At 44.4% G+C, this 17,706-nt stretch overlaps 2 protein-coding genes across 4 annotated transcripts in view; one reads left to right on the forward strand and one right to left on the reverse strand.

Moving 5' to 3' along the window:
* LOC119652237 overlaps window positions 1–17,226 on the forward strand; it is a 32,125-nt gene extending 14,899 nt beyond the window's left edge. For 2 of the 3 annotated variants that reach the window (XM_038056211.1, XM_038056212.1), the window contains exons 6-16: window positions 2,753–2,935; window positions 3,090–3,796; window positions 3,859–5,113; window positions 5,351–5,514; window positions 5,634–5,741; window positions 5,800–6,143; window positions 6,216–6,361; window positions 6,420–6,534; window positions 14,682–14,800; window positions 14,870–15,029; window positions 15,258–17,226. In XM_038056211.1, coding sequence (XP_037912139.1) covers window positions 2,753–2,935; window positions 3,090–3,796; window positions 3,859–5,113; window positions 5,351–5,514; window positions 5,634–5,741; window positions 5,800–6,143; window positions 6,216–6,361; window positions 6,420–6,534; window positions 14,682–14,800; window positions 14,870–15,029; window positions 15,258–16,167 — 4,211 coding nt within the window. In that variant the 3' untranslated portion in view covers window positions 16,168–17,226. Of the gene's footprint in view, window positions 1–2,752; window positions 2,936–3,089; window positions 3,797–3,858; window positions 5,114–5,350; window positions 5,515–5,633; window positions 5,742–5,799; window positions 6,144–6,215; window positions 6,362–6,419; window positions 6,535–14,681; window positions 14,801–14,869; window positions 15,030–15,245 lie in introns of all 3 variants that reach the window. The other variant, XM_038056210.1, reaches the window with a different exon arrangement.
* Window positions 13,270–14,472, reverse strand: LOC119652238. The gene is made up of 4 exons (XM_038056213.1): window positions 14,239–14,472; window positions 13,982–14,170; window positions 13,471–13,912; window positions 13,270–13,407 (listed from the first exon to the last, which is right to left on the reverse strand). Exons 1-4 carry the CDS (start codon window positions 14,443–14,445, stop codon window positions 13,322–13,324), a joined length of 924 nt encoding a protein of 307 aa, XP_037912141.1. The 5' UTR covers window positions 14,446–14,472; the 3' UTR covers window positions 13,270–13,321.
* Window positions 17,227–17,706: the final 480 nt, after the last annotated feature.

Consider the following 17,706-nt stretch of genomic DNA (forward strand, 5'->3'; position numbering starts at 1 on the left):
GGTTTACAGCAGCGCAACTAAGTCACGCGTCCGCCGCGCTTTCCGGGTTTGTTCCAGTTCCTGCAGCTTTTCCTGTATCACAGTTTCTGTTCCGTTTATCGTACTCCAATTTGCTGCTGACCTCCTCCACGAAATTATGGGGTCCGATAACTGCGTTGAATGCATCGTGTAACTTCCATCTTTCATTTGCGAATCTCGCATAGTGGAAAATAACATGCTTCGGGTCCTTAGATGTAGCGGCGCATTCGGGCAGTCTGGGGACTCATTCAATCCGAAGCAATGTAAGTACTTCCTGTAATTTAATTCTTCAAGTTTGCGCTCGACCCATCTCTCAATACACAGGATCAGTGTATAGGTCCAGCGGCCTTTTTCGGAATTATCTCCCCGTTGCTGCCATCTCCTGTGCAGCTCGTTCCTATTGACCTTTCGGAAGCCCACAGTTTCCCCCAGATTCACCCTTCTTCTCTAGGGACAGTGTGCTTCATTCGCTAGATAATCCAAAGGAATTATCCCCGCGATGACACACAATGCCTCAACAGATACCGTCCTGTATGCACAGCACACTCGCAGCGCGATTGGTCGGTATGCCGAACTTACCCTTACCATCTCCTGATGCGTGCATGTCCACTTCCATAACGCATCCATCGAGCGTTCAATTATCCGCACGAAGGGACGCGCCTGATGGGAGATTTGGGAACTCCACACAGCCGAAAGCATATGTCCTCCAACAAAAATCTAATTTTCAACCTCTTATACATACTACACTCGACGATAAGGTTATGGATTTCTTCTTGTTCCTCTGGAGTGTTTGCCCTGAACCCAAAGAATTACCCTCACCTCTCTCCCTCACAGGTATAGCTAACACCAAGTTTTCTGGCCTACACTCCTTTAACCCAAAAAGAGGAGTCCGTGAACCCCAAGAGAGGAAATAAGTTGCTTTCCAAGTGGTCCGGTCCGTCATCAACTGGACGTGGACTCAGGAGTCCCAGCACCCTCAACTAAACTAACTGAGGTTTCTCTCCTTGAGTTCCAGCTCAGGCGTTTCCTGGGCGCATTTTCGTCCTTCAGACTCACCCTCCCTCCAATACTTCTCACTTTTTCGGTTCTACTCGCGAAAGCTTAACTCGAGTTACCTAGCTCCTGTAACAATTGAAATCTGTCTTCTTTCTGATGCTTGGTATTACTGACACTTTCGTTAGGCTCTGCCTTCTTTTCATAATTCATCATAAAATTGTGATCTTCACAATGGGCACTCCCGCCTGAGTGCCTAGCATGTCTTCTCTTCAAAGTTGCTTCCGCCTGGTAATGCGTGTCACAAAGGTATGGCTTCGGTTATTGTTATAGTTTCTAGCAAAGTTTGAGTAGTAAAGTGATCACATATTAGTGAATACGATCAGTTATCCCTCACTGCAGACTATCCAAAGGACCAGATAAAACAACTCCCTTTGGTTGAAAAGCTCGTGAATTCCTCAGCCTGGATAGGTAGCATTTTTCTGGGATACGATCCTTGTAACCACGAGGCCAAGACTCACGGTCAATTTACCTGCTGTTACACAATTTGATTTCGTGCAGTCATGGAGACGAATATGTTCCACTGGATGACTAGAATATTTCCGGGTTCAGCATATCTTAGCTGTCGCAATTATAGTTCACCAATCAGTTCTACAATGTTCGGCTGTCGATTATTCCTATTTTTTTTAGCCCTTTATCTGGTGGTAGATATGCTCCCAGATGTATTTTCGAGCTATGCACGAGTACCGAAGGGTTTCTTAAGATATGTATGAACATCCGTAGGTAGTATCCTCAGATATCCTCAGTGTTCCCAGGTGATAGTTTAGCCTGCAGTGACCTGGGAGTATACCCACTTAACTGCCTCTTAAGGCACTTCATAATACCATCGGCACTTTGGTTCATATGTTCCCATAAGAACCCTACGCTACTTCATTCCTAATAAGCTCACCCAATATAATTTCTTCAACTGTTCTGCGTTATAACGCTGAAACCCTCTCCAATACTACAAAAGGGATATGGTCCACAGAGCGGTATTTTTGCTCCCTGCTGCTTCATTGCCTGGGATCTAGATATGGCCCGGAACCCAGAGTATCCAAACCTTTTTGTCCAGGCTGAAAGTGCTCAGTTTATCTTTGGACCAAAAATCTCTGCAACTACTCCTTCTGTTGTAAGGAACTCATCGGTATACCAGGTTATCGATAGAGTAGACTCAGGCCCCCTCAGCCGAACATCAGGTCAATATCTACCAAGTTGATTCGATCACCAAAATGGTCTTGGAGTCATAAGAACACATCAGTTTATAATGGGAAAATTTTAAAATTCCAAGATTCCTCCTTGAAAACGGAAAACGTTTGATTGATAAGATGAGAGCGTCAGACATTAAATTCCTAAATCTTGGAATCTTGTATCTTAAAATCAAATATTGCAATCAAAGGGGACGAACCATATCGCTATTTTTTGAAAGGAATACAAAAAAGCAAACTTGTCTTCATTTTTAATAATTTTGGATGGAAACTATATAAGCGATCAACTATCTCGTAGACATCTTCAAACATAAAAAATCCATCATAATGAGTTTCCGAAATAGTCAAACATTAACATTACGAACATCCAAAGAACATCCAAACACTATGACAACACGATCTATCTGAACACTCACTCGTATTTTGAAGGAAGTCAACTTCTCTCAAAGGACTGAAATAGGTGAAGTTTAGAACGAATTTCTTTATTTTCTCCTCAGTTGTAACATCGGTTCAATGTCCAGTACCAGAAAATCCAAAAAATGGCAAAGCTATTTATACAACTTTCTCTTATAATTCTGTTGTAAGTTATGAATGTAAATATGGATACATGTTAGTCGGCGAGAGTTCACGAAGATGCGGGGCTGATAGAAAATGGAGTGGAACACTCCCAACATGTAAAGGTAAGCAAATCCTAAATAATTTTATGGAAATTTTCAAAAGGGAAAAAATATTTAAAATGTATAAATATTAAAAATATTAAATAAATTGATTAAAATATTTTAAAAAGAAAATATACAAAACCTTAAATATTTTTCAAAAAATTAAAATTCCTAGAAATCAACTGTGGACATCCTGGTGTACTGTACAACGGATGGATTGAGAACATTCAAAGCGGTACAGGTCTTGGAGCCAGTATTATATTCCGCTGTCACTCAGAAATGCTCCTAGAAGGTCATGCCTCCTCTATTTGTCTCATCGATGGGAAATGGAGTCATCCGGTACCACAATGTCTAGCTCCATGTATAGTCCCCACAATATCCCAAGGTCAAGTCACGCCTGTTGAAATAGAAGTTGACGTAAATGCGACGACGACCATAGCTCCAGTTGTCACTTCTGTAGGCAAAGTCCGACATGGAACCTCATTAGAAGTTATGTGTGACACAAATTATGAATTCCCAGCCTCGTCACTGTCTGCACCAACATGCAATAATGGAACGTGGAGTGTGATCCCAAGATGTATACCAGCCAGATGCAAAACAATGCCGAAACCTCCCAAACATGGAATGGTGTTGGCTCCTAAGACAGAGCATGGAATGAAAGCAAGGTTTAGGTGTAAGGATGGCTTTAACCTAACTGGTCCTGGTGGAAAAGACATCGTAAACCTTAACGATTATGTGTTGACTTGTTCGTTTGGAAATTGGACTGGGGAAACGCCATTTTGTCAGGAAGTCTACTGCGCTTTTCCTGGTTATATCCCAAATGGCAAAGTTTTATTAGTTGGCAATATGGGGTTGTATGACTACCGACCCTATGTGAAGAAGGTAAGACCGAGTTATCTTGATAAATCATAACACTCATTATAAAATGTCCTCTTCTATTCTAGATTGTAAACAACAAGCAAATAATGTATGACTGCGACAAAGGATATGTGCTAGAGGAAGGTCCTCCTGGTGCTACATGTGTTGGTGGTCGATGGAGACCGACCGAACTTCCTAAATGTCTTCCTGGTCAACATCCAAGACTACGGTTTAATCGAAAACGTCGATCCATCGAAATGCGCTATCGTCGGTCAACTTTTCTCCTCAAACATGCTCGACGCTTACAAAAATGGATGGAGGAGAACCTTCAAGAAAACCTTCATAGCCACAGACGAACGAAACGTAGTATCTTCCGGTTTCCATTCGGTCCTAGTGCAAGATATGTACAAAAAAGAATAAGAAGAAGCCATCCAACATTACGCTTCAAACGTAAAGCCATACATTATGATGAACAACTATTCAAAAGGACACCTGATCCCTTGAATCAAGCTGTATACCGAGGTAGACGAGAACCTGACGAAATGGCACGAGCCTATTCTAAATTTTACGAGAAACTTAAACAAAGATATCAAAACTACGTGAAAAATTTACTAGGATACCATCAAGGGAGAACTCCGTCAGTATCGTCTCCACAAAGTTCTTCCGCACACAGAAATAATAATCCCACAAAAAAGATCCAAGTCCAAGACGGCCGCTGGTATAACACCTACAACAGTCCTGACTTTGTGACTAGATATAAAGTAACACATAAAACTAGAATTGCCGGTTCAGATCTTGATTCAGATGAAGAAAGCTATTTAGATTCTTTCAATGAACTACAACCCCCAACCTCAGCCCCTAAAGTCCATATGAATGCTAAGCTGGCCAAAAAGGAACAACTCTCGAATGGGAGTGCTCTTCTTTCCTCGGTGCATGACACTTCCCGGACCAGCATTCAACAAAGCGATCGCTTGGGAATGTTATCAGGACAAAAACTATCTACACAAAGTTCAGCTTCCAAGAACTTAACCAATTTGATCGCTCAACTAAAATCACAAATTGTAAGAAGGAAGCGAAGTGCAGATACCGAAGAAGGGGGTGATCAGGACCATGCGGAAAATAGGAAGCCACGACCTCGGGGACCATGTGAAGAACTCAACTTGGATGCTGTTGCAAATGTTACCATCGTACGTCAGGGAAAGAGTCCTGGCCGTAATAGTCCTGGGACCATTTTGCATATTGTTTGCAATACAGGATTCAAACTTAATATCAAAAATCCAAATGCAACGGCACGATGTGTTCGGGGCATTTGGAAGCCTCAAAAACCAATGTGTTTGTCGGGTGAGTTTTGAGTATCCTTGAAGGGTGAATTTCTACTCTATTCAGAGGAGATCCAATACAGGCTTGACATAAAGATTTAAACTCTTAGTTTTAGGGAATTCATTTCACCATTCATCAATAAAAATTGGACCAAATTCGCGAATTTATTAGTCCTTTCCTCTATTTTTGAATTGTTCATTGTCCTTTTTGTGCAATTTTTTGAATTATAAATATAAAAGTTTCGTCGTTACTTTACAGCACCATGTACTGTTCCTTCAACTGAACATGGAAGATATTATGAAGTTGCACCGGATCCTATGATGATTAGTAGCAAACCGAACTTGAGGCTTCTTACTCCTTACGAGAATGTTGGTAACGAACAAATTGTTACTTTCCAATGTGATAATGGGTTCAATGTTCAAGTAAGTGCTAGATGATCCTCAAAGAAAGGATCAGTAGAGTTTTCTCAAAACTCAGCTCATAACATTATTTGAAGATAAATGCAAGACACCCCATAATTCAGAACTATCTATTTTTAAAGGGAGCTGCACAAATGAGATGCATCCAAGGCAGTTGGGCTGTGGCAACTTATCCCGAGTGCATACCTATGCCATGTGTACTTCCGTCCATACCAAATGTTATCTATGAAGTATAAAAATCATTTTCGTCCTCAGATGAGTATCACTCAAACTTCTCTGTCCTTCCAGGGTGGATACCGTGCCGGTCTAACCATAGCTCATGGTAGTTCGGTCTCGGTCCATTGCGACAACCCGGCAAATAGCCTCCCTATCCAGATGATATGTAGCCAAGGAGTAATGTCCCCGCCAACAATTCATTGTGAAACAGGAATGAGAAGGTCTCGGGAGGAATACCTTGCAGAGGCAGATTTCACTAATCATGATAACTCCCTTCAGGAGTTGTTCAGTACATCAGGAAGTCACACGATAAATGTGAATGCGGTAGTTATAAATGGAGAAGGAAGCAATGAACAAAATGGAAGTGGAAGAGATTGCGGTCCACCAAATCGTCTTGATACAGCTCTAGTATATAAGTAAGAACAAGCCTGGAGTAGGGAATTAGTCTATAATTCGACCTCGATATACCTCTATATTTTATCCCCAAGGAATGGCGAGACTGTCGAAAGTGAAGAAGGTTTTCCCAGTGGAACTGAAATAACATTCAATTGCATATCGAGTATAGCTGGAGAGCGAAATACATGGAAGATCATTTGTGAGGATGGAAGCTGGATTGGAAGATCCTGGAGTTGTGGTAAGCATACAGGACCATACAATTTTATTTTCGGTAACTTTTCATTTTTCTTCCACAGCGAACGGGACGTGTTTGTTCAGAAATAATGAACCCAATGTTGTAAGTTTCTACAATGACCTAGAAATCCGAGAGGATGTTGTGGAATTCCCTCCAGGAGCAACTATAATTTCAAGGTAAAAAAATTAGACACACCTTGAAAGTTATATATCTTAAGATTATGCAGTCTAATAAACCACATAACCGAATTAATTTCATGATGCATGTAAATAGATGTGTTGGCAGAACGAATTCATTCACTCAGGTAGAATCAACTTCGCTCCTATAAGCCCAATTGGCGCTGTGATTCGCCGTTTTAATGTCACAAATGCCTAGGACCATGGCCACTACAGTCAGTGCAAGGTGAGCAGAGCACAGTCGGCTCAGATCTTCAGACCCAGTCAGTCAGTAGATTTCACGAAGGATACCAGCCCCCGTATGCTACAAACTGAGGGCTCTTTGAGAACCTCCATAGCCTGGCTCTAACTTGACCTGGGCAATCCCAAGGGAGGTGCCTGAAAATTTTTCCCTCCTCTCCGGAATTATAGGGTATGCCGAGTTTGACGACATGGTTCCCAATAGGCCAGTGACCCGCCGTAATCTTGTACGCATTTGCAAAAGTTCCTACAATCGAATTTTGTTATAGGCAAGCCAATTGCTCCTTGACTTGATAAGTAGTGTAGTAGTCCGTCGACAGACATTCGTCAGCGGGACACAGACTATGCCCACCGAGGGACTGCCAAGAGCAGAGCTCCACTTGTCTAGTCTGTCAATCAACCCATTCCCCTCTTTATTCCTATGACCGAGAACCCAGAGGAAAGTGACTTTAAGCGTGCGTCCAGAATGTGTCACTAGCCTGGAGGATGTCGCCACTGAGTATTCTAGTATCAACAGAACTTCCACTTGGAATGCATTGGTGAAACCTGACAGACCGTACAACTTGACTATGCTATGTCTATCCGAGAAAACCCCGCACCAAGTCCACAGTTCATCTTTGATCCATCACTGAAGAATACTGTGACATAACCGTGCATAACCGATCTTCTACTCCGCTCTGGTTCGAAACCCCACTGCAAAATTTCTCATAAAGTTTGGTTAGTTCCCTTGGGAATACCCAACATTTCCAAGATACTTCATATACGATGTTACTGTGGTCGTAGTGCTTCGCTGTCCAACATCCGGGCACAGATAGTCTGACAACACCGCACGCTACACCATATTTAATATGGAGGCGCAGGGGAAGGGGAGGCATCTGCTGACCAGGAGTGTAAAGTCCTAGCAATCCTCTTTTTTATAGAGTAAGGTAGGAGAATGCGTCTACGCACAAAGTGTTGAACCCCAGCAACAGCACACCGCCGGACTATCAACTAAATATCTCCCTGCCATCAGAGAACTAGGAAGCCTTCAAGTTAGGGAATTCCTTTCACCAACGTGAGGGGAGGGGAGGAAGGGAGCTGTTAGTTAAGGGAATCCCTTACTATCCGATCCCTCCCCCGATCGGGCTCAATCTTCTTCGCGATGAGAAAAGCCCCAATATAATGCGCAACACGACTCAATCTGCTAGTGCTCCTCAGCATCTCTCTGACAGTATTGTCTGGAAAGTGATCCTCTGTGTCTCCATAAAGCTGTCGTCGAAAGCCGTCCCACATTTCACAAGAAAAAATGTGTCCTCGGTGTCATGCCACTCTATTGCAGACCAAACAATCGGGAGATCGCGTCTTCCCAATCTTGTGCAGCTAAGACAGAAAACCTCTGTGCCTACTTAACAGTTTGATAAGGAAGTAATCAACCTTACCATGCTTTCGGATCAGCGATGGATCGAAATTGTCGATGAGCCACACAGTTCATTTGCCTCCTGGCTCATTTTGCCAAGAGGGTTGTCACTCAGTAAATGTGCGTTGACGTTCTTCACGGGCAACCATATTTTTTAAAGTTTGACCCCCCGCGGCTATAGATAGCTTTATGTCCCTTAGCAAGGAAGGCAAAGGGGATCACTACCACGATCCCCATCACGGCCGGTTCTGAGAGAGTGCGATAAGAAGACGCCACTTACAAAGCTCCCCGTCTTTGCAGTTAGGCAAGGCGCTAACGATGCACCCCCTTGTCAAGGCCATCAGCCCTTACCTCCGCGCCATAGAACAGAACGGACTGTTATGTTACTCTTATAAGAAGACGTCTCCTAATAGACCCCAATTTTCTCCATGCGAAGTCTGCTTTGTGCCTGTTCAATAGTGCGTCCAGCAACAAAGGCTACAATGTCGTCTGCATAACCGACCAGACGCGACTCTTCTGGTATGTTGACCCTTGGAAGACTATTGTAAGAAGCGTTCCAGAGGTTCGGCCCTCGAATGGATCTCTGTGCTACTCCCGACGTCATTTCCATCCTCCTCTGGTCTTCTAGTGTCTCAGAGAGCAGTCTTTCAGATAATCCCTCAATATGCGCAAGAGATAGCGTAGCACATGAAATGAGTTTTCTAATGTGCCTAGCATATCTGTCCATTTTACGGAATTGAGGGCATTTCTGACATCAAGCATTATGAGGAACACTATCCCTCCTGAGTGCTCAGAAACTGCAGCTTCTCTCCCACCATACACACACACATCCATCGCGATCGATGGCTGTGTGCCTCGGCTCGGTGAACCGCATTCACAACGGCATCCACCATGGATTACCCTGCTCTGAATCCAAACTGCCTTGGGGATAAGTCCCCGGCAGTGCGGATAGCTTCCGCGATTCTACTCCTGATGAGCTTTTCGAGCACTTTCCCGACCATGTCAAGCATACACAGCGGTCGGTATGCGGAAGGGAGCTCCCGGTGTCATTTACTCTCGGTGATCAATGCGAATCTGGCCACTTTCCAGCGAGACGGAAAAATGCCCTTCTTCAAGCAAGTGTTGCACGTCTCAAGCAAATTTTGGCCGTTTGGCGGAACACCATTTTGTAAACTTCCGCCGGGATGCGATCAGGGCCTGGCGCTTTCTTGTTTTTCATAGTGAGAACCGCTCTCTCATTGTGAAAAGGGAACAATCCTTGACACTTCCCGCGCTATTGACATCAACCCGTACAGGATGTCTGGGAAACAATACCCGTACAATGCGGTCCATCTGATCAGTACTTAGTATGCAGGGCCTTCGCAGAGGCGCGATTTTCTGGTTGGCAAGCTTATAGCCAAGTCCCCACGGGTCCTCATTCACCTAGTTGACAAGGTTCGGCCAACTGCAAGCTTTGCTTTTATTTATAGCGCTGCAGAGTCTCCTTTTGCTGATCTATACTGTGCCTTCATAGCGCCTTCCTCCTAGTTAGCGTGCAAACGTTGTGCCAAACGGCGGAGCTTATGACACTCCCTCCGTAGGTCGGCAATTTCTGCCGTCAACCAGTACATAGAAGGTTTGTCGCGGCTGGTGCCCCTCCGGGGCATGGAAACCTCACACGCCGTCGTTAACAGATAAACCACTGAATTTACGACGGTGTCAGCTGCGACACTACCACCCCCAGGAGCGCCCTCCAGCGTGGCTCTGCCTGCTTCAAGAGCCTCGACGACCTTCCTGATGTTCACCCTCGCGACATTCTACAGGCAGGGGGAACGTCGCGTTGGTGCTCGCCGGCAAGTAGCGTCAACCACTTTGAACACGATGTACTGGTGATCACTTGCCGAGAAGTGTACTAGGACTCGCCACTCGCCACCACCGATGATGCCAGAAATTCCAACGTAAAAGTGATGTCAGGAATGCTTCCCTCACAGCTTGGGCGCCGAAACGTTGGCGTGGATCTGGTGTTTAAAACTACGAGCCCGGTTCTCGCCGCCATTTCCAGAATCCGTTTCCCTCTGAAGTCTAACTGAAACATGCCCTATTCAAGGGCCCTGGCATTAAAACCACGGCCTACCAGGATTCGTCCCTCCGTGCTCGAAACGGCGTCCTCCAAAGCATCAAGCCGGCGCCGAAAGTCTGGCATTGTCTCGTTCGGTGTCAGATAAACGCTAAAAAACGTTATCCCTAAACACGGGATCCAGACAAACCCGTTCCCTCTGCCTTCGGCAAGAACACGAAATCGAACGTCGCCCCGAACCTAGATGACCGCGGTGACCGATAAGTCGATGGGTTGGTATTGCTCGCTTATTAGCACTTGATCAGCAACGGATCATGCTATTCGCACCCTAGCCCTTTCCAATTCGGCCCTGAAGATTGGACACCGTCCCGAGCCCACAGTGTGTGCAATGCTCTCACCAGACGCGTCACGATCCCAGCAGAGAACGCAACTCTCACTTTCATTGCAGATATTCTCTTGATAACCTACTGGGCCCTTGCAAGCTGCTGACGTGTGTCTATAGTTCAGACACCTGTAGCACTTGGTGGGGACTATCCGCATTTGGACCCTGCATACCAATCCATATCCAATCTTGATTCTCCAGGTGCTACGGAGTTTCCTCGCATATTGCTCGGATACTTCCACCACGGCGTGCTTTTGGCTTCGAACATTTACAGGGGTGATACCTATCCGGACATTGGTCATCTTTAGACATTCACGTTTTATCGCCTCTTCAACTTTGACCTTTCTCCCTAGTTGGGATTACACCTACGTCCAAGAACCCCGCCTTGAGAAAGTTTCTCAACGGAAAATGAACCGCAAATATACACATCGGGAGCCTCCTGAACCGTCGGCAGTTCTCTGACGAAATTAGCCCCATACCCAGATAGATGAAAAAATCGCTATAGCAAAAATAGCTGAACCAAAAAGGATAGGATAGGAGTACGGGCAGCCCACACAAAATTTTACAGGAAACCACCTGACTATCGGCACACATCTACAACCTGCCAGGAATCTGACAGAAGGACAGCATTCTGGAGACGCGAACAGGCAGGTTACAAAAAGGAGACTTACAACGAAAAAGAGAGTTGTATTCTCTGCAGGGATCGTGGCGTGACCGGTCTTTGGTATTCAGAATGAAACCGGAAAGGGGCAAGATCCGCATATTACAAATCAACATACACCAGAGTGCAACCTCTCACGAATCACTAGCGCAGTTCGCCACGGAGGGGAAAACTGACCTAGTGCTAATCAGCAAAGAAGACCGTAGCAAAGTCCTAGCTTCCTGGCATCTCGACCATCAGATATTGTTGTCATCTGGCCTCGGGACGACACCGGGCTCCAAGTTTATGTCCAAGACCGAAACGATGACTTTATCTGGAATTAGTATTTAGGAAGGTGTTGAAAAAGCCTATCTAACAGCGAATGAAAGGATACCAAATCTTTGACACAGTTTTGAAGTTCTAGAGGATGTTCTCCTTGGTACGAGGAGCGGGTTGGCAGTTGATGAAATCTTTAATGCCAGAGTACTTGAATGGGGTATACCTCATGCAATGTCCAAAGTGAAATGGATCCTCGGAATGGCGGTGAGAATGGGACGGGGAATGAGGGAGAGACGAGTTCTGTAAAACTTCTCGGCCAGCGATCATCGCATACATTGCATTCAAAGTGGTCGACGCTATCCCTCGCCGTACATCGGCCCGGCGCTCTCCCTGCACGTGGAACATCACAATGGTAAACATTTAGAGATTCATCGAAGCATTTTGGTCAGGAAGAACCACGATGGAAGATAGGGGTGGAGCTGCAACTGACATTGTCGTTGGTTTAGTTATAATAACAACTGCCTCAGGACTTCCATGCTCCAAAAGGTACCCAGCCGTAAAAGGTCTTCTATGTATTGGCATGCCGCGAAAATTGCCGAGCTGAGGGAGGAGTGTCAGAATAAATCAGTTAAAAGGAGACTGATGTTGATGAAGTTTTTGCCGGATGCACAATTGGACAGCCGCAAAGCAGGGTTAGTTTATTGATACTACCGATAAGTCGGTAATTGCCAATAGCTTCAGCCCTCCCAAAGTAAACCAAGAGTTTTAGCCTTAAGTCAAAAAATGCAAACTTTGGAGGGGGACGCTATCTCCAGCAACAAGCACCTTCCCATGAACGTAATGCAGTCTGTTCTACTCTACGGCGCGAAGTTATGGGCTGATGTTCTCACTGAGGAAGAGGACAAATGATCCTCGAAATACCGGTAAATGAGGAATAGAAAACTCACTATTCAGCATTTTAAAAAAATGTCTTTTTTTCGTTATTTTATCATAAGCGTTTTCCTTTAGTGCAAAAACAGAAAGCTTTTCAAGTGACATCTGTTCAGTTGTCTGAAAATCAGCTAATGGGGTAACCATAGGAGTCGCCCCCGTCACCATTCTTGTTCAGGAACGTAAGACCATATATAAGCGCAGGGGAAACGACTTAAAGAAAGCGACATATTCTCAACGACAACTGTTTTGAAAAATCTAGTCTGATGGACTGTGCGACTTATGGGGAATTTAGGTGTATTTGGCCGAAAATAGGTTGAGATTGATTTCCTTCCTTCCCCAGCTTCTAAAGGAGCATAGAAGCCCGTGTTGTGCGCTCTGCGATAGGGTAATAGACGACCTCGATCAGACCCTTTCTTAGGGTAATAGACGACCTCGATCAGACCCTTTCTTCTCCTCCTCCTCAACTCGATGCAAACATAGGGTCCTCTCTTCGGTCAATACTGTCAGAGAGATACTGAGGGGCACTGACAGATAGAGCGTTGTTGCCCATTACTTTCGAGTTCTTCTTCGAGATCGAAAGGAGTTCTTTGAACTAAACATTTTCCTTTCTTCTCTCTCTTGACGTTCATGAAAGGAATTACCTAATTTGACAACCACCTAAGGCGAAAAAGCTAGCCCGAATGTGCAAAACGGTTTAAGGCTAGTTGTTTGATGACAGAGGGCTAGTAGTCCAAAACGGCTAACCAGTGCAGAAGCTCAATACTCTTTACATAAAGGCATTCAACCACCCTAGCCAAAATCCCTTACTTCCAGAATATATGTTTTTTATTGAAATACATTGAACAATCAGATACACAGACATTAATCATATTCAGCACCAATAGTAATGCTGACCTCCCCAGGAGCAACAATCGTCTGGTGATACCACTTATTTGTGTCAATCACAACTGAAATTGATGAAATCAACATTTTCAAAGAATTCTCTCCAATCTCTGCTTATGTATACTCACTTATCTCTCCCTTCTTCACAACAGTATCAAAACTCTTACACTGAAAATAGCACTCCGGGGGCGGTGCCAAAATCCATTGTTTCGCACCTCTCAACTGGGCTTGCCACGATGGCAACCTGACATTATCTACATGCATATTAAGCCCTAGTCCTGGACCCCCCATGAATATCCAATCAACAGCATTATTCTCCGAAGTATCAGGAAGAAAATAAGGACGTCCATAGTGTTGACGAAGTACTTCCGCCACTTCTACGTTGCAGTTGCTCCAACCAAAGTACCAAGGCTCAGTACCTGTTTCGTAGTTCACTCGTTCGCGGGGTATACTTAGAGCTTCGTGAAGATTTTTAATTCCTGTTTTCTGCGGGAAAAACTGGCAACTTAGACTTTTGCGTTTCCGTTTGGCATTCATGTAGACGTCTTTGAAGTACCAGAAATCGAAAACCTGGAAAAGAGGTTCATTGCAAGAAAACTGGAGTAAAAACCATTAACGATGACACTAGTAAATACTAACATCAAGAGCCGTCCAGTTTTGAGTTGCATCTGTTACTATAACCGGAATCCCAGAATAGGCATAGTCTTCCTCAAACTGCTCTGGTGTGATGTTAGAAATCCTTTTTATCTCTGTAACTCCACGGCAAAACTCGCAGGACTCTGGGGGACGAAACGCTTTACTCATGGCACCAGGCATTTCTATTAGGCACTGAGGGACATACGAAAACCAGATTACCAACGAAACTCGATATACAGAGGTCATTCACGACTACTCACTTCGCCTTGATTGATATACTTCCAAAAATACGTTATCAGAAAAACACATATGATAACCAACAACTTCAAATAGAACTTCCACGACTTCAAAAATCCATCCTTTCGTAATTCCTGTACAGAAGGAAGCCGAGTTGGGTCAAACTTCTTGTCCCTGCACTTTTTCAGAAATTTTTCAAAACGTTTTTTCGCGATTTCAGTGGTATCCATTCAAAGGTGATGTTTCCTCTTCGAATAACGAACAACAAGTGACAAACTACCCGCCAAGCCTTGTAGTAGGAATTGTAATATACCCCAAAGTGTACCCACGCACCCCATTCCCATAGCCAATAAATTCCTGTTCATCGGACTGTGAAATAGTCCTCATCTGGTAGTCACTGATAAGGATATGATTTTTCCTCGCCTTTCATCAGTAATTGCTCAAAATCAATTTACTCCTCTTGCAGATGTGTCGACATTGGGAAATATGCAATGGTTGGAAGCGGAGTACGTACATGTATCCATTCGGAGTGGAGCGGGCAGAAGCCATCCTGTTTCGGATTAAATCAGGAGAATGACTATGCAAGTAAATAACAACAGATTTCCTCCTCATAGTCTATAATTTTTAAATTTGATAAACAACTCATCTATCTAGTGGAAAAGGCGCCTACAATCCTTTTCCGACACCAGAATGGGCCCATCGCCCAGAGTAATGACGGAAAATTGATAGTGTATCCTGGGGCGACAGTCCATATGGAGTGCCTGTGGATGCGTAGATTCGGGAACCCTAAATGGAATGTTAGTCATGATTACAGGTAAAATTTTTGTTCATTGAAAGGGTCTTTAGTTTCCGAAGGGATCAGAATGATGATGGCCATCCTTGCATTTAAGAACTCATAGTAACTCTGATGGTATCTTTCAAGCCATTTTCATTTCATCATCTAATCCTTGCATGTTAAATCGTTAATCATGATTCCGATCCGATTGGAAAACAAGCGAACTCTCTTAAGACACAGTGTAAAAACTTAAAGATCCGAATTTAGGACCTACCCAGAAGGTTGGGTTACTGAAGAAGGACGTGATCCTCAGCTGGAATACAGGCTTAGTATTTTCCATGCTGTGGAAGATGATTCAGGATTGTTTACATGCCAAACTCCAGCCAGGCATGAACACTCTGTGGACCTTGTAGTCAAGGCAATAAATTGTCCAGACATACCGATTCGACGGGGACTTATGCTGAGCACGAATGACACCAAGCTTAGCACTCGGGTTCAGTTGTCCTGCGCTAATGGCAATTCTTTGATTGGCGCGTCTGAGCTGCTATGCCTACCAAGCGGTAACTGGAGTGCACCTCTTCCTGTTTGCGAGAGCGTAGAGTGCGGTGATCTCCCATTACCAATGAACGAGACATCCCCACGTGTAGCCGTTCTTTCGCGTGAAGTAGGTGGCCGAGCTGCATTCTCATGCCCATCAGGATACGGACTCCGTGGACCGACAGAATCAATTTGTCTTCCTTCAGGAGAATGGGCCACACCATTCCCATCATGCATCGAAGTTCAGTGTGATAATCCTGGCGCTCCGCAAAATGGATACGCACAAGGATCTGCCCCCTATCGAGCTGGCGACGTGGTTCAATTCAACTGTAATCCAGAGTACATGATGCAAGGTCAACCAATAATTGCATGTCAGGATAATGGACGTTGGTCCGGGGGTTTGCCAAAATGTGTGCAAGCCTGTTCGTATCCAGGAACAGCAATCAGTGGTCGAATGTCCTCGGTCAAATTCTACTACGCTATAGGTGAGAGTATTACGTTCACGTGTGATGCGGGGCTCGAATTGAGGGGTGCGAAAATGTTGAAGTGTTTGCGAAATGGTAAGTGGTCTAATGCTATTCCTACCTGCGTTAGTGGTAATAGTGAACAGTCAACCCGGAATATCGGTCATAGCGGTTAAGGATATAAGCAAACCCTGAATTTAATGTTAATCCCAAGGATAATGTGAACAGGTTTGTGAAAGAAATGTGATGAGAATTGAATGATGTGGTATTCGTTTTCTACTTCATAGCTATTGTAATTGTAAAAAAAAAATGTAAGCACATATTCAAGATGTTAAGGTTTTAATTGAAAATTTATAATATAATAACTTTTATTAGAAGAAAGAAACATGAAAGTTGAAAGAAGCGGAGAGTTATTTTCATAAGAACTGAACGTTTACATAAAATAAAATCAAATCGAATCGATTATTTGCAGCATTAGATGCCTCCAACAGTTTAGCGCAATTTAAGGATACGAAGAGGTCGTGAGAGATACTTTATTTTCGGGAAGTTACCATAAATATCCTAGTAAAACCCATGGCTGCACCCCATTCGCCACTGATCTCCTTCTCGCTTTGCTTCACCAATTCGTCTAAGGATCTGCTTTTCGAAAGCATAAACGGACACTTTAGTGAAGATCCATCACTTCGGTGAGGGCTCCTGTGTAGCTGGTCCCTGTGATCATCAAATATGACTAAAGCAAAAGTGGAAATCCAATACAGCGCCGTACCCAACCATCATCATTGAGGGCGCAACAACCAGTATGCAGTCTAGAGCTGCCTTAGTAAGGAGAGTTCCTCCTCAGACATCCCAGTTTGCGCCGAGGTTCACTAATTTTATGTCCCTAAAAGCTGTTGGCGGTCCTGGCCTTCTCCATCGCTCCATCTGACGCAGGGTCTGACACGTGTTCTTTCTCAACCACAGATGCTGCCATTATAGACCGACGCCCAGTGAAAATCTAATCAGGCAAATCAATAATGCCTGGAGTGAAGCCTCTTTGGTATGGGCCAATGATATTTTCGGCATATGGGGCTATCCGACCGTGATATCTCTATTATTGCTGCACAGGGAGATACCCCCTTTTTTATGTATGTGACAGATAATACCTCGTTGCCAGTCGTCAGGCTACCCCACACCTTAAGCGTCAGTTAATGAACCACTTTGTCTCCTCCATATTTAACCAACTCGGCGGTAATTCCATCGGCTCCTGGCAACTTATCGCTTATAAGCCGATGAATTGCATGGACTGTTTCTTCCATGCTTGGTGGTGGCCGCATTTGTCCGTCGTCTCCAGTTTTCGGGACCTCCAAATCGTCGATATTTTTGTTGTTGAGTAGTTCATTAAAGTACCCAGCCCATCGCTCCAATATGCCCATTCTTTCAAAAAACAAATTTTCTTGTTGGGTTTGGCAGGATGAGTATCGAGGTGTATAAGGCTTGTTAGTAAAAACGTCCGTGCCTGGTGCGGTTGCTCCGTTCACCTCACGGAGTCACAGACTTGTTGGTCCTCTCAGATTTTTTTTTCTGTGTGTGAAGTCACTTCTCCACTAGACGGAGTGCGTTATAAGCATCTGTGCGTGCGACGTTCTTTGAGAATGCAGCATTGCCCGGTAAGCAACATTCTTCCGTTATGGACCGCTTTCCGCGCAAACCAGATACTTCCAGCAAACATTTCGTGC

The sequence above is a fragment of the Hermetia illucens genome, chromosome 3 (assembly GCF_905115235.1).
Source record: "Hermetia illucens chromosome 3, iHerIll2.2.curated.20191125, whole genome shotgun sequence".
Lineage (NCBI taxonomy): Eukaryota > Metazoa > Arthropoda > Insecta > Diptera > Stratiomyidae > Hermetia > Hermetia illucens.